The following is a 17037-nucleotide window of genomic DNA, read 5'->3' as shown; positions in this document are numbered from 1 at the left end:
CCAGCGGGTGGCCTCTCTCTTAGGAGGGTAAGTGACAAAAACAGTCTTTCGTGATTCGTAACTCAATTAGAATCTCAAATGATTCCTATATTTCCTTTAGCCAAGCTCTTGACTCGACTGGGTCAGCTTGTTCCTTGGAACTCTAAGAGCTTAGCGACTTAAAGAACCTGAAAGAATTTCTCACCGCATTGTTTCCTCAAGGTGGTGGTTGGGAATAAAAGTATAAGTTCTATTTAGACAGGTCCATGAATTGTCGTATAGGAGTACCGTCTCGGGTCCCCTTTCCTTACTCCACTCCCGTTTCCATAGTCTGAACGTTCCCTCATTCTCCCCATAATCGGGGTCATCCTACATGTTTTAAATCCTCATTTTCCACTCCATTATGTTATGGGTTCCTTCTATCTTGATGGCGACCTCCCTGACTATCACGTTCAGGGTTTGCTCTAAATCTTATTCCTCAAACTAGCTTTCATCTAAGATTTCATCTTTAAGCTATTGAACATTTGGAACCCAAATTCTGTAGGAATACCTCATTATTCCCTTATCATCTTTCTCGGTATTAATCTCTTATCTATTTGTTGGCTCTCTGCCTTCATTCATCACTTTTTCTGGCATAATATGTTCTTTTCCAATAATTCGGGCTGTATTGTAATCTCAAACAGCTTTTCGGTACCGACTCCGATTACCTTCATATCTATTTCCATTTTCTCAAAATCTCTTATCAACTTTCCCAAAGACATTATCATCTTGAGTCTCTCCTTTACACTAAGGGCATTAGTCACCATTTTGGCTTTCCCTGGATGATAAAGAATCTCATAATCGTAATCCTTGATTAGCTCTAATCACCTCCTCTGGCGCATATTGAGCTCTTTCTGCGTGAAAATGCACTAGAGCACTTATAGCTTGTGTAAATCTCCCACTTCTCTCCATACAAGTAGTGCCTCCAATCTTTAGGGCAAAACTATTGCCACGAGCCCAAGCTCATGGGTGGGGATATCGAATTTTATATTCCCTTAGATGTCTTGACGCGTACGCGATTACCTTGCTGTGCTGTATAAGAAGCACCTTAATTCCTTATGCGAAGCGTCATTACAGATCACAAAATCTTCTTTTCCATCCGGCAATGCCATCATAGGGGTCGTCACCAATCTTTGCTTCAATTCTTAAAGGCTGTTCTCGCATTTCTCTGTCCATTCGAACTTCTCAGTCTTATGAGTAAGCCGCGTTAAAGGGGCTACTATCTTTACAAACTTGAACGAACCTCCGGTACTGACCGGCCAATCCTACCTCTAGTAGTTTCCCTAACCATGGTCATTAATTCCTCAATGGTCCTTTATTCATTCTTGTTAGGATCCTCCACGATATCCTCCTCAGCAACAATCCCATCTAGGACAACATCCTCAACCACTACATCCTCAATATGAACATCATCCGGTCCTGCGTTAGGACGCTCTATCGGATCCACAATCCGATCTCCAATTAGTAATAAAACATCATCAAGCTATTGCTCCTCAACCTCAGGGTTCGGAGTCCCGCTACCATCTACGATAACGAACTACGCTTCTATCACGATATTTATAATGGTTCCCATAAGGGTTTTAACTGTCAGTACTACGTTAGGTAGCCCGACTATGAACTTGGCAAGAGTTCTTATTATCTTAATGAACTTATTATCTTAACGTCACATCATCTCTGAGGTTTATAACGCTTAGCTCTGATACCATTTCTGTAACACCCCCAGATCCGGGGTCAGGGATCCGGGTCGTCATGGTCTTTATTTCCATAATTATCACTTAACTTAATTAATAATAAACAACCTCAGGCTGTGACCCCACACTAACACACACCACAACACGTCATAGTCTCAGAGATGAAATTGAAATAAGTATAAGTCCTTGAATCCACAATTAAAAGTTATTACAACCCAAAATGATTACTTGATAAGTTTACAGTTAATTGCCATTATCTGCCACAAGTTATAATTATACATAATTGATTCTCAAAAGTAGAATGTCTGATCTACAGATAGATCTACCTCTGCAGCTATAGCAGCTACGATCTCAATGGGAAGGCGTGGGGCGATTCCCACGCTCTTGCGCTGGGTCTGCTTGAGCCTGGCCATCTTTCCTAACTGTTGTTGTGTGATGAAGAAATGAAGCAAGAGTGAGCATTACAGCTCGCAAGATAATATATAGTGTAATCAATAATGCAAGTATCTAAATAGATAACTTACTGAAAACCTTTATCAAGTGTAAGATAATTACTTACTGGATATAAGCTTAAAGGAAGATGAAGTTACCAAATACTTCACTATACTTATATCATTTTAGAAAACCACTTGAACTACCACTGTTCAAATTATAATCAGTTTTCAACAGTTCATTACATAGATGAAACTACAAGACAAGATTTGAATAGATTAAATCTTTAAAGTATTATTGAAGGAAATGAAGTTATGATATACTTCATTAAGTTCTGATATATATATATATATACCCACATATACATCTTCTTTATACATTTCCTGAAAACCTCTGTCATGAAAAGTATGGACAGAGTTGTAATATCCAATGAATTTGGAAAGAAAAGAATTTTGGCATAAACCCGATATCTTGCTGATCAGGCAAAGATACCCATTAAGTAACCTTTTCTACTAGTAGATGGAAGAATCCCCCACCGGTCATCACCCTGGCCACATAAGGACCTTGTGCTGGACCGCCACCCGGCCTCTTACGCGTTGATGGACTGCCACCCAGCCACTTACACTTTGATAGACCGTACCCCGGCCTGTCGCTTATGCCGACTCAATTAGATGGACTTACTTCCCGAACGTTGGGCAAGTAATCAAATTGTTTTCTCAAAACAGCAACCACGTTGCGAATGTAAAATACACCACAGAGCTGGATCCCCCAGGTTTTGAGCGAGTATTTAAATCCCCTTTGAAAGGAAGATCTTAAATATAAAAATGAGTTTTGGGGTCCACTCTAACTTTAAAAATCATTTTGAAGACTCGAAAACATTTTTAAGAATGTTTGGAGTACTGCTGATTTATTAAAATAAATCAGTCCCAATATATTTAGAAAATATCTGAATATTATTATTTAAATAATATTCCCATAAAGAATAATCTTTATTAAAAATAATTGAAGTAGAAGTTTTAAAACTCATACTTGAAATGAATATTAAATAACCAAAGATATACTTATACGAAAGTACTATCTTTATTTGAATAATCGAAAATAAGTTTGATTATCAAAACATTATTCTTTAATAAAATAAAGAATATTTTAAATAATAAGCGGAGTCATAATACCTCGAATGAATATTATAAATAATATTCATTAAATAAAATAACGGAGTCATACATCCTCAAATGAATATTCAAATAATAATCATTAAATATAATAAACAGAGTCATAAGTCCTCGAATGAATATTCAAATAATATTCATTAAATAATATAAAGTTATCGAATAAACCTTATTCGATTAATAGTTTTGAAAACTATTCATATATATATATATATATATATATTATACTCAGGAGCCTCGCCTCCCGGTTTTTAGAAAAAGTTCACCTTTTGATCCCCTGTACTAAGGGTAAACTCAAATACCGCTTATCTCTAGCATATGTATTATGCAACTATAAGCATTTGAACCAACAGATATATAAATCAAGAATATGAAACAGGCATGCATATATACCATATCACATGCTACAATATATCGCAAGAATTTGCTAATAACAAATATGCATTTATCGCAAGATCATGCATATACACATATACATCACAACAACAGTTATACGGGTAGAAAACTTGCCTGAGCGACTGGGGGTTATTAATGGCTTGGGACGAGTCTGGTAACCTATAAACAACATATAAGTTGGAATTAAACCAAAGTCACTTGTAAATCTATACTTAAAACGGCCGTTTCTCCTAAACCGTACATCGGAACCTCAAGTTCTTCCAATTTATGTTATTCTCATCATGAATTTAAACTATACTTAATTCCTTTAACATATCAACAAGATTCAACATTCATTTCACTACCACTCCAACCCAAACTCTAAACAAATAAGCTTCATGCTTCACATATACTATATCAATCATAACCATTCCTAAATACTCAAAACTAAAGCTAGGGTTTGGAGTTTATACCTTCTTGAAGCTTCTTAACACAACACAAGAGCTTTGAATGCCTAAAGAACCTTGATCCTTGCTTGTATAACCTTAAACTTTCTTAAGATTCAAGAAAACTAAAGTTATTTTTTTGAAAGTTACTATTCACCATCTTCTTCCTTGAATTATTGGAAGAGATTGTGAAGGAATTTGATGCTTAAACTCATGGGATAGCTATATATATGCATAAGGAGTACTAGATAATTAACTTACCAATTAAGGAAGCTTGGAACTTGAACATTGAAAATCTTCTTCTTGAAATGGAGAAAAGGCCGAGAGCAAGGTTCTTGGTGAAGAGAAATAAAATTTTGTTTTGATGAAATGATTTGTTTTGGCTTGGTGGATGTAGTTTTGTTTGGATTTTTGGTTAATTACCTTATTAACCTTGTCTTTGTGTGGTTATAAACCAACCACACCTCCTCCCTCCCTATGTCATGCTTACATCACCTTATTATGTCATCATCTCTTACTTGCCCTCTCCTTATTGGTTGGATGACCTCATCATCCCTAACCTCCTTGATTAACTTCCTAATAGTTTGCCTAATGACCACTGATCTGTTATACGGTTCGCTTAACTTTCGTTTTCGTTTATCGTTTGAGGGATCATACCCGGGATCTTATTACTTGGGTTTCCTTAACCTTTCTCAATACATTATAATCCTTTTATGATCCTCTCTTATAATCCTTTAATTTAAATCCTTTTTATCCTGTTACCTTATACTCAATTCTTTTCGTATCTAGTGGATTTTCGGGAAAAATCAAAGTGTTCGGATTTGCATTCTGACGATCTTTACATACACTTATTTATCATATAGAGTACTAATAATATCCCAGAAGATCAATAAAAGAGCCCCTACATAGTGTGGCATGAAAAGTTTTCTTATTCAGTATAATCAGCAAAACACTATTCATAAGGGTTTCAAAAATTCCAAAAATTGGGGTTATTACAATGATGATTGGAATGGCATCTTTCCAACAGTGAAAACTGTGAAGCTCTTACAAATTATTCTCAGCACACAAAACCATTGGTTTGATAAGGAGAGGTCATGCTCAATTGATTACTCATCATTAAAGCCTGTAATAACCCGATTTTTTGGGAAATTGTAAAAATTTGATGAATAGTAATCCTGGCATTCGGGGAAAACATTTTAGCCCACACTATATTATGAATGGTAAATTAAGTTTCCCTGTCGATATTGTGATTATACGTACCAAATGAGTGAATGTAAAAGTCGTTAGATTTCGAAGAAAACCAATTTTGTAAAACGACCTTTTCTTACGAACTATCGAGGGATACGAGAATTACACTGAAATCAATGATTTAAAATCAAATGAATAAAAACCCAAGTACAAGATTACAAAATATGAAGGATTACCCCGCGAATCGCTTACGAGGATTTATCACAATAACGAACAAACGACCAAGTGAATACGTAAGTGAATAATAAACCTATCATACCCATGCAACTTCCCATGCAACTTCCCATGCAAGCCATGTAAATCAATTAGCATAAGATGAAATTAGATAATTCTAATCAAATAGTAATGCAAACAGTAAAGTGATGTAGTAAATAGTGGAAAGAGTTGTGTGCATGTCCTTGGCTAGCTTATAGGTTATGATAAAGGTCATGCTTCTTGATTTGTTAAAAGATATACGTATCTAATAATGCATAAAATCAACCAACAAATCAAAACATCACCAAACAAGCATGGAAAAGCCAAGAAGCTCCCCCCCACCAAGCTCCATTCGGCTTATTCAATAAATAAGCAAAAAACCAAAATCAAAACCCTAACTTCAAGCCATGGATAAATGCTCAAATTAATTACCAAGCTTCCTCATCATCAAACTAAGGCAATATAAATCTTTCATAGCTTTTCATTGAGTTTTACTTGGTTAAATAAAATGATGAAATTGATGATAAATGGTGATAAATAGTAAATTCAAGAATTTTCTTGGTTTTCTTTAAAAGATTTAGGCTTCTTAAGCACACCAAGGACACACCAAGCATCATCCATCAAGAATATAACCTCCCAAAAAACCACGAAAGGTATAAACCTTATTTCAAACTTTGGTTAAGCTTAACTTTCAAGAAAACCATGGATCTTAGATAAAAGTATAGTATTATCGGTTGAATTGATAATTTAAGAAGTATTAGTCTATTAGATGTTAAGGATGATGTTGTAGCCTCAATAACTTGATTTTTTTGAGTTGAATAATTAGTTAAGATGTTGGATTGTTTGTTGTTGGTTGTTATTAGTGATTTAGAGTTAAAACGAAACACGAATCGTTAACGTAACGCTGTTTTAATACTGGAATTGCGACGCATAGTTTTCTGCAAAGTTACAAAATTTATAAACTGTGTTTTCCTAAAAATAAGTATTGATAATGATTGAGCTTGCTGCAAGAATAGTTTAGGCGCTTGAATCGCTTGATTTCGATTTAAGGTTCAAAAGTTAGGTCCGGTTTAGTAAAAACAATTTACACACTACGCTATAGAAGATCTATTTGCACGTTTTTGTTTGGTGTTGCCGTAGAAAATCTTGCAATAGGTATGAAATTATGACCCCATTACAACACCCCAATTTTGGTGTTACTATAGATATAAAAACATGTTGCTATAGCTCAATACATTTCTGATGTTGACATAGATATCTTCCTTATTGCAACCCAATAGGCAGTGTTGCCATAGACTGCCTATTAGGCAGTGTTTTCCCCAATAGGCAGTGTTTACATTTCTAGAAAGTAAATGTACATAAAATAATTAAATTATTTATATTTCAAAAAAAATGATATATTTTCTTTGAATTTAAAATTAATTATGAATTTAATTAATTTTTATAAAATTAAAAGTAAATGGGTTGGGCTAACATTTGGGTTTGGGCTGTTACATTTTGGATTTGGGCGGCTGAATTTTCAGACCAGCGAGAATCGAAATTTCAGACCAAATAAGAAAAGTGGAAATTGAAATAAGGAAAGTATACACTCTTAATTGCATCTTCACACTCTCTAGACGAAGGCGAAGGGTTTCCATTTGGGTTTCAGTCAGGGTTTCGAACAGAGCATAATAGGAATTGGGTTCGTTGACAGCAGAACGACGAGTTACAATTATGGTTCCGAGCGTTTTAGAGTGACGGGTTTCAATTATGGTTTGGAGCATTGCAGTTGGGTTTAATTAGGGTTCAAGATCTTCGCCGAGTTCGAATTGATGGTATAAACCCTCTTCCATCTTGTAATTAAATCTGTGCACTGAATTGGGTTTTAATTAGGGTTGTATGCATGTTCGGGTTGAGTTAGATCTGGGTGAATTGATGTTTGTAGATATGTTATTTTTTGTCTATTTTGATGTATGTTTAAATACTGCTCTCTCTCTCTCACTCACTCACTCTCACTCAATTTCACTGTCTCTCCCTATATCTATCCTCGCTCCCTCTATCTTTCACTCTCTCTCTCTCTCATTTTATTTCTCTCTCTCTCTCTCTCTCTCTCTCTCTCTCTCTCTCTCTATCTCTCTCTATATCTCTCTCTCTCCCTCTCTCCCATTTTATCTCTGAGTCTCTTTTACTATCTCTATGTCTCTGACCTCTCTTTCTCCCTCCCTGTCTCATTCTACCTTGCCATCTCTCTCACTTTGCATCTACTTTGGTGTTTCATGATCCAAGTTCTAAATTGAATTTTGTGTTTGACTTGTTTTTATATGCCCTATACTCAATAGAAATATAGATATTGTACTTGTAGGTTTTTTTAAAAAATATGTATTAAGAAACTGAAATTATTAGAATTTTTAGATTGTTGGATAATATAAGATTTAGGAAAAAAGCAGTGGTCGTTAGCTGTGTATCGGTGACACTTTATTTTTAGTTTTATACTACAAAATATATCTATTTTTAATATTGTAATATATTTATATCTTTATTTTAGAGTAAAATGTAAAGATATTTGAATAGAAATAAATATGTATGTGAGTATGAGTGAAACTGAGATGCATTTTTTAAGATAACTGAGTATTGTTATATAACATCATAATTAAGAGTTAGTAATAATTATTAAGGTTAGGAGTTAATAATAAATATCAGGGTCTCAAATTAGTAATAATTATTATATTCAGGAGTTGGTAATAATTATAATCTATAGGTTTGTAATAGTAAAAATATAAGTTTGTGTCTGTTGTAATTAATAATAATAATTAACACAGTTGTGCTTGTCAAAAATAGTGATGGACGAAAATGAAACCGCGTGAATAAAACTTCCAAAGTATAATGACGGCTATATTACAGGGGTTGAACAATTTTTGGAAATTGCATTTTCTAGATTCTCTATAAGGAATGAAATTCTTTGTCCTTGCAAGAAATTTAAAAACGACAACTGGTTTCGTGAAGATGTGATCTACAATCATCTGATATACAATGGATCATCTGCATTGTATACGGAATGGTTACATGACGTATCTGGACAAAAGGGTGACGATGAAATGAATTATGAGGTCGGTACTAATTTTGGAGACAATCTCGCTGACATGTTGCGCCGCACTCATGGAATGCAGAATGGTGAAGATGAACCCGTTAATGGCCCAAATACCAATTCTAATAAGTTTAATCATCATATGGAAGATGGAAATCAACCGTTATATTCGGGCTGTACAAATTTTTCGCGATTAAGTTCTGTCCTTAGGCTCTATTCCTTAAAGTGTGTACATGGAATTATAGAGGCTGCATTCGGGGATTTACTAGGGTTGTTAAGAGAAGCTTTTCCACATGCCCACATTCCCTTATCTTTTAATTCTTCAAAGTATATCATTAAATGATTGCATGCTATATTGGGGAGAAAATAAAGATGAAACTGTTTGTAAAACTTACGGTGTTTCAAGATGGGAAATAATGGAAAAGAAAAGCATCCGTGAAAATGATCCAGAGAAGGTGATTCGAAAAGTTTTGTCCAAAGTTATGCGTTATTTTCCGTTGAAACCTAGGCTGCAGAGGTTGTATATATCGAAGGAGTATTCGAAACTTATGATTTGGCATGTTGTGGGACGAAAAGATGCTGGAAAACTTTGACATCCTGCTGATGCCAAGGTCTTGAAGGCGATGGATGCAAGGTATCCTGATTTTTTGATAGAAAAGAGGAATATCAGACTTTGTATAGCCTCTGATGGATTCAGTCTTTACCGTACAATGAGTAAAACTCACTCGACATGGCCAATTATTTTGGTGAATTACAACCTGCCACCGTGGCTATGCATGAACCTCGAAAATCTGATTCTTTCAACACTCATCCTAGGTCCGGAATCTCTAAAAAATTATATTGACATATATATGCAACCTCTAATTGAAGAGTTGAAAGAACTATGGGATGTTGGCATTGATACTTATGATTCCTTGACTAATCAAAACTTTACTCTATGTGCAAGTGTGTTATGGACCATTAGTGATTTTCCCTAATATGTGATACATTCCGCTTGAAGCATTAAGGGTAAATTGGCTTGTACCATATGCCACTACGAAACATCTTCAATGTACTTGAAACATAGTAAAAATATGTGCTACATGAACCATAGAAAATTTCTAGTTCCGGAGCACAAGTGGAGATTCGACAAGAGAAGGTTCAGTGGTGAGGTTGAAACGGGACAGGCTCCCCCAATTTTAAGAGGTGAAGATGCAGTCCAGTTATTATCAGGCTATGAAAATCAATTTGTAAAAAAGGACAAAAGCAAGAAAAAAGGCCAAAGGGGAATAAAGTGTAAAAAGATCAACTTTCCACTCAAAAAGAAGTCAATTTTTTCAATTTACCGTATTGGAGTCACAATTTATTGCGACATAACCTTGACGTTATGCATATCGAGAAGAATATTTGTGACAATATACTCGGTACTTCGCTGAACATTGGCGATAAGTCAAAAGACCATTTGAATGCGCGCTTGGATTTACAAGAAATGGGCATCAGGAAGGTCCTTCATCCGGTTCGATTAGAAGATGGAAAATGCCTTGAGATTAGGGCTGCTATATTTGATATGACGAAAGAAGAGAAAAAAAAATTCTGCTCAGTACTAGAGAAAGCAAAATTGCCATATGGTTGTGCAGCTAATATAAGTCGGTACGTTCACACGAAGGAGAGGACGATCTCGGGATATAAGAGTCATGATGCTCATTTTATTTTTCACTACCTATTATAATTTGTAGTTAAAAAAACCTTGAAACTTCAGGTTGCATTACCCGTGATAAGATTGGGAGCATTTTTAAGAGCTCTTTGGTGCAAAGTCATCGACTTGGCTGACTTGAAGAGTCTACGAGAAGAAATTGTTGAAATTGTTTGCTAGTTTGAGATGATACTTCCATCAACTTACTTTGATGTTATGGTTCACTAGTTGGTTCATTTATGCGATGAAGTTGAAATGGGGGGACCTGCACATCTGATATGCATGTGGTCAATTGAGTGTTATCTAGCTAGACTGAAGTCGTACGTGCGTAACAAGTCGAAACCAGAGGGTTCAACCGCTAAAGGCTACCTGGAAGATGAGTGCTTGACATTCTGTTCAAGATTTTTGAGCGGAGATTCAGTACCTAAATTTAATAGCTTTCCATAGAAGATGAAATATCCTATTGGAAAAAGAAAAAATAAATAAGGAAAACCTATTACTCTCAAGGAATCTCATTGGATGGCATGCCATCGGTACATTATATTCAATTGTGGTAACAAGGACATTGATAGCTTAATTGGGTAAGATTAAAGGTGTAATTATTTTTTAATAATAATTGGAAAATATATTTCTATATTATATTAGTTAGGTATTTTATTATAGGGAACATTGTGTTTTAATTGATGGAGCTGAAATATCGCAAAGATATAACCGAGAGAGGTCACATACGGAAGATTTTTGGAAGTGGTTGAAAGAGGAGGCTGGGAAAAGAGAGTACATCTCTCAAGAGGTAAAAGTACTTGTAATGGGCCCTAATCAAGCAGCTAAAAGGTTTAGCGGACATGTTATCGATGGATACAGATTTTATTCAAAATACAGAGTTTCTAAATGTACAACACAAAATAGTGGTGTATTTATGTCTTCCTTGACCACTAGCTTTGTGACCTCGAAAGATCAGAATCCACAGATTGGTGTTGTTGATTACTAAGGATCGATTGAAGAGATCCAAGAAATCGATTACTGGGGAGAATTCTCTACGGTCATGTTTAAGTGGTGTTGGTATCACGGTGAAAAGGATTTATACGGCATGACTCGAGTTAATTTTAATAGATTGGTTCAAAAATCCAATCCTTATATTATGGCATCACAAGTACAACAAGTCTTTTACATAGAAGATCCAACTGATAAGATGTTTCATAATGTTATCAATAGATTTCCAAGAGACTGGTGTGATGTGGAATGTGAGAACACGAACGAGGAAGATAGGACTGATTCCATTTTTCATGATATTCAACATGGTTCCAGAACTGCAGATGACTTTGGCGACATTTGTTGGTCCAGAGAAGATGTCCCGGCAACAAAAATTGTCATTTAGAAAAAAATAGTGTAGTTTTAGTGATTATTTTCAAGTAACTGCCTATTATTTTTCTTGTCGTTTATGTAACTTAGTTTAATATAGTGGCTTTAAATGTGATGAACTTAATTTGTGAGTGTATGTTGTGTTTAAGTGGATGCTTCTTAATTTTAATGTATTTCATGTAATTGTATAATTTCTTAGTTTATTTTTTTTAATTGATTTATATATTGGCTTTAAATGCATTATCTCTACTTGAATTTACCTTGTTTTTATGTGACTACGTCTATTTATTTTTTTAATTAATTTTATGTGTTTTGTATGATTGCTTCAATCTCATGTCTTTTTTTGTATGATTGCGTCTATTTATTTTTAAATAACTCAGGTTTATCCCCAAACTATAAATGACTATCTGTACTTAAAATTAATTATGTCTATTATTGGTTCTAATGTCAAATTATCTTTATTTGTTTATAGGATGGGAAAGCAGCGTTACAATCTCAGATTTTTCAACCTGGGGAAATTCCAGAATTCTAAATATGTTGGTAGAAAAGATGGATTGATAGCTGGTGTAGAGCCTGACAGATTTTCCTACACTGTGCTCATGGAGCATGTAAAAGTTGATTTAAAGTACAGTGAAATTGGGGGCATTTACATCAAAAGTGATGAGGCGGGAGGATGGAAAATGGTGACAAGTGATAAAGACTTGCCATTATTAGACAAAGACATGGATTTTTACATTGATAACATCGTCGATCCTAAAATCGAGCCACTACAGCAAATGCAGCCACATGTAATCATACGACCAAGACTAAATGTGTTTGGAGGTATTAAATGTTATCAATTGTTGTTTCTTGTATATTGGTCTATTGGTTTGTTGTTGTTTCACGTGTATTTTTCATATTTAGCGATGTCCTAAATTTATTTCATCATGTTGCAGCTCCAAAACTTGTCAAACAGCAGTTTGTAACCACTCATCAGCTGCAACAACAAAACAAAATTAAAAGGTGTAATGAAGTCAGTGGTCCTAGAAATTCTGCTCGGCTGAATAATGCAGAAGTTATGAACCCTGGTGAATTTTGATGTTGTGGAAAGTCGGCACTTCAAAAAATACCACGTAAAGGTAGGGATGACTGCGGTGAAGTGACTAGTATAAGAAAGTCTTCTCGCCTGGCTAGTTTAACACCAGAAAAGAGTATTGTTATCTTGAAGAAAAAGCCAAAGTTGATTAAAGAAAAAGAAGTTTAAATGTCAGGGTCGAGTGATAAAAATTTGGACAAGTCTGCAAATATTCGGAGGAAACTGAATTTGCAGAACAGGCAAGGTGAAGATGAAAAATTTGATGAAGATGAAACCATGGATGAGAATGACATTCAGGTTTGTCATTTTAAATTAATACATGTCCTAATAGTTTTTCCAAATATCTGTGAAGAAAATATTTATTACGGTTTATTTTAATAATGTGTAAGATGCATATTTACCACCTCAACCACCACTTCCATCTCCTGTAAAACCGATGACTGCATATGAATATAACAAATGGTTACATGTCCTGAAGAAAAATGAAAAGATGAATGAGCTGGGCCTCCTAAATTAGCAACTTATATGGTGGCTGGAATTCAAAAAAATAAAGGAAAAGAAACGATGCAAGATCCAGATGAATACATTCAAAATGATGGGGAACAAAGCGATGAAGATTCTTCACAGGTTGCTGCAAAGGGGCGTCGTTTTATTAAAAAGTTCAAAACAAAGAGTTTAGGTTCCCTTGATCTATATATGTAGGAAACGAGGAATTCCATAAATTTACTCTAACCAAATATTGTAGGAGAAAACCAAAAAAGTGAAGAAAAGAAAGACTCAAAGTGGACGAAGACCAACTACTCATTTTGTAGCTAATCCTGTCACAACAACCAAAGGGGTTCCAACTGGGAATGATACGAATGAGAAGAAATCCAGAAAATAAAAGATAGTGGAACCTGCCATACAAATTCAGTTACCCTGTATCGAGGGACTTGGAACGATGGTTGACTATTTTGCGTTGCGTGAGCGCAAACAAAAACAAGCTATAAATGATGTTGCAACTGGAAGTGAAACCACAAGGGCTCCTGAAACCGACTTTCTTGATATTGAAAATGATGAAGAAATTGAAGATGGTATGTGCTTGTTGACTTAAATTAGTATTAATATGTCTACGATAATGATAATTGTTAATCCTTAGTGAAATTATTTATTAGTTTATCTGAACGAAACTGGACGGATTCGATTTTAGAATTAATCAGAATAGGACTGTTAATTTGAACTCTAAGTGATCAGTTAGGAAACCGTGAGAAACAAATAAGGTTCAAATTTTATTAAACTTATAGCCTTAATTTTATATAGATGATCGGGTCTCCTAGGTCAAGAACTAAAAGCAAATGCAAACAAATATCGACACTTGATAATTTTGCAAAAATAAACAAGTGCACAATGAGATACTCAACTCATTTGCATATGTTTCTCTTGCAGGACATAGACACAAACAATATAAGGCACAAAGCATATCAACACATATCACACAATGAAACTCCTTATACCTATTACAATGTATCAATAATGAGCAATAAAATTGAAGATTCACTCTCAATTATGCCCACTGCAAGACACCAACCTAAACATTTTTAAACCAAATATAAAATCAGAATTTTAGAGTTTTGTGTGTTATTTTAGAGTCTAAAATAATTAGATTTAAAGTTCAGCCTTTGTTCTGCTTGTAGAATTGTGGATGTATCTCATGTATTTTATCAGTAAAAATTCTAACGAATGTAACTTGCAACAAGATATAGGGCTCTTAGCCTAGACTGTTCATTAATTGTATTGGTTTGACTGACTCTTTAATTGTACATAAAGTTCAAGTTGCTAAAAGGTTAAGAGGGAAAACAAGGATGGATAGAGTGCACACGAGGCCGTTTGAAATAAGAGTTTCCATTTCAATGAACTCCAAAAACAACCTATTTCCGATGATGACAAAGTTGTTTCAGAGTTGAGTCGCTTTCTGGGAACTCTAAAGAGGGTTGTGCCAATGACTTTTGCATCTTGGGCTTATGTTCCTAACACCCTAAAGGAAACTTTATGGAATTATACCAAAATAATTAATTAATTAACTAGCCTTAAATTTTTAATTTCGTAAGAATACCGTTTACCATTTATTAATACCTTTTTATGTTTGATTTATATGTAAGAAATGCTATGTCCTTCCCGAGAAATTGAAAGTTTGGGCATTGAAGATAATTTAACATGCTTGGAAGGGGAACAAGAGTCAAACAAAACATGCTCATTATTTGGCTTTCGCAACTGATGAGGAGAGGTTAGATAATAAACTCGATGACATTCCAGCTGAGGATTTTAAAGTGCTCTTAAAATATTAGGGAGATCCTGAAATTCAGGTTATGTAGAATTTTATAATTATTTTTTATTCCTTTTGCATTTGTGTTTTTTAATCAATTATAATTAACATAAACTTTTGCTCATTTTAATATTTTGACTTCACGTAATTTGCAGTCAAAGGCTGAAAAAAATGCAAAAATTCTCCGTGAATTGACAGACATACACACGGTTGGTCCAAAGCTGTTCTCCCAAGTTCGGCACAACATGGTACGCAGTGCATTGTGTTGAATTACCTAAAAGTCTTTCTTAAAAAAATTCATTATTAAGTTATCCATAATTAGTCTTGTTAAATAAGTCGATCGCTTTTTAATTAAACTTGATTTAATTTAATCTGGCCCTCTTAATTTTTGGTAGATCGAGCAATTTTCTAATTATTATGTTTTTAATTTTTGTAGAAAAAAAACTGGTTGCAGATGCACAGGCTTCAGATGCGCATACATCAGATGTACATTCATTGGATCCATAGGATGCACAAGTTTTTGTTAAAACTCGGAAGCGCAAGCCAGGACGCAAGTACAAGAATAATTCAGATGTTCTCAACTTCAGAATTGTAAGTAATGAACACTTTTATTTAAATATTTATGAAAAATATACATATCAAGAAATCAATTTCATTTGCAGTTTTTATTATTAAAACTAATTATTACTATGTATATAAATAAGTAGATTATGTAACAAACACTTCTATTAAAATGTCATATATTTTTATCAAGAAAATGTCATATATATAGCAGACCTGTTTTCGTTGAAAGCTCTTTTAATTTTAGCATAGAAGCAAAAAAACATGAATTTAATATCAAGCGTTAATTTCATTCGATCGATTAGAATATTAGATCATGAATGTACTATACTGTGAAACTTGCTAACATACTATTTCGTTGTGTGTGTTCTTATGATGTTGTCAATGTGTCATGTATAGTGATCAATTTACATATTCTAGAAGAGTTCTAGAACCCTTAATTTAGTAATAATAGAATCGAAAGGAAAATGAGTCAAATAAAACTACTCTACTCATATTCAATATATATCCATAAGTATCATTTAACAAAACTCTTATTTAAATAACAATATTTACGGGTCAGCCTACTTAAATCCGAACATTCTGTTGAAATCGAACCTAACACCTTGAGATCATTTAAGAATTTTTAATTGGTAACAATGTGTTCGGGTCTAGTTTTATCTTCCAAGTCCATTGTTAATTATTAATGGAACTGTTATATTATTTTGTATGAAACAGTTGAGAAAAAGCTCGCTGCCTTATGACCTCTTGACGGTATCGAGGAACTACTTTGTGGAGGAAAAAGCTCTCATGGTCCGGGTTGGCTCATTGGCAGACACGGCGTGAAGGCTCTAATAAATCCTACTCCAAATCCGTCAGATGCATGCTTGGAAGATTTGACAAAAAAGATAAGGAATAATGTTGTTGAAGAAGTCAAAGAAAAGTTTAACAGGAAGCTTTCTGATGAAGTTTCCAAGTTTAAGAAGGTTCAAGACAACGTAAGCTTGGTCATGCAGAAATTACTTGAAGCAAACCCCGAGGTTGAACATTGACATTGCTCAAATTTGTGGGACAATTTCAGATGACACATGAGCTGATGGTACTCCTCTTACCAGTGGTCATAGCACTTAGACCACTTATTATCTCTCTTCTACGTTATTGTCAAAGACTGGTATGCTTTTGCATTATCTTGCATGTTTAGTTTTTAGCAATAGTACTTGTATTTCTTAAGTTATGTTTTGGTGTGATGGATTTTAATGGTTTGTTGGACAGAATGGTTGGATGTGTAGTTAGGTCTAGTTAGATGAATTGATTTGGTTGTGAATGTTGTTGAATTTATGGGAAATCAAGTATTTAAAAAGTACATTTCAATTTTTTACAGTTCAGGTGTTGCAATAGGGTGCTAAATTATACAGATAAATTCCTTTTTTTGCAACATCAATGGTGTTGCA

General features: G+C 34.3%; 1 protein-coding gene across 2 annotated transcripts; it reads left to right on the top strand.

The window, feature by feature from the left end:
• The first annotated feature begins 7203 nt into the window (after nucleotides 1-7203).
• LOC141687033 (uncharacterized) lies at nucleotides 7204-16828 on the top strand. Of its 2 annotated transcripts, none has more exons than XM_074492173.1 (7): nucleotides 7204-7388; nucleotides 12142-12491; nucleotides 12605-13041; nucleotides 14883-15086; nucleotides 15202-15294; nucleotides 15483-15637; nucleotides 16325-16828. In XM_074492173.1, exons 2-3 carry the CDS (start codon nucleotides 12143-12145, stop codon nucleotides 12745-12747), a joined length of 492 nt encoding a protein of 163 aa, XP_074348274.1. In that variant the 5' UTR covers nucleotides 7204-7388; nucleotide 12142; the 3' UTR covers nucleotides 12748-13041; nucleotides 14883-15086; nucleotides 15202-15294; nucleotides 15483-15637; nucleotides 16325-16828. The 2 variants fall into 2 exon arrangements, with proteins under 2 accessions (XP_074348274.1, XP_074348273.1); XM_074492172.1 differs by having other exon boundaries at nucleotides 12605-13817.
• The last annotated feature ends 209 nt before the right edge of the window (nucleotides 16829-17037 follow it).

This window comes from Apium graveolens, chromosome 9 (assembly GCF_009905375.1).
Source record: "Apium graveolens cultivar Ventura chromosome 9, ASM990537v1, whole genome shotgun sequence".
Classification (NCBI taxonomy): domain Eukaryota; kingdom Viridiplantae; phylum Streptophyta; class Magnoliopsida; order Apiales; family Apiaceae; genus Apium; species Apium graveolens.
This window is presented reverse-complemented; position numbering and strand designations above follow the sequence as displayed.

Bases quoted from the DNA above. Each gene is read 5' to 3' on its own strand.
- LOC141687033 (XM_074492173.1), top strand. From the start codon at position 12,143: ATGGGAAAGCAGCGTTACAATCTCAGATTTTTCAACCTGGGGAAATTC. The intron at 12,492-12,604 runs GTATTAAATGTT...ATCATGTTGCAG, and splicing joins AAGACTAAATGTGTTTGGAG to CTCCAAAACTTGTCAAACAG.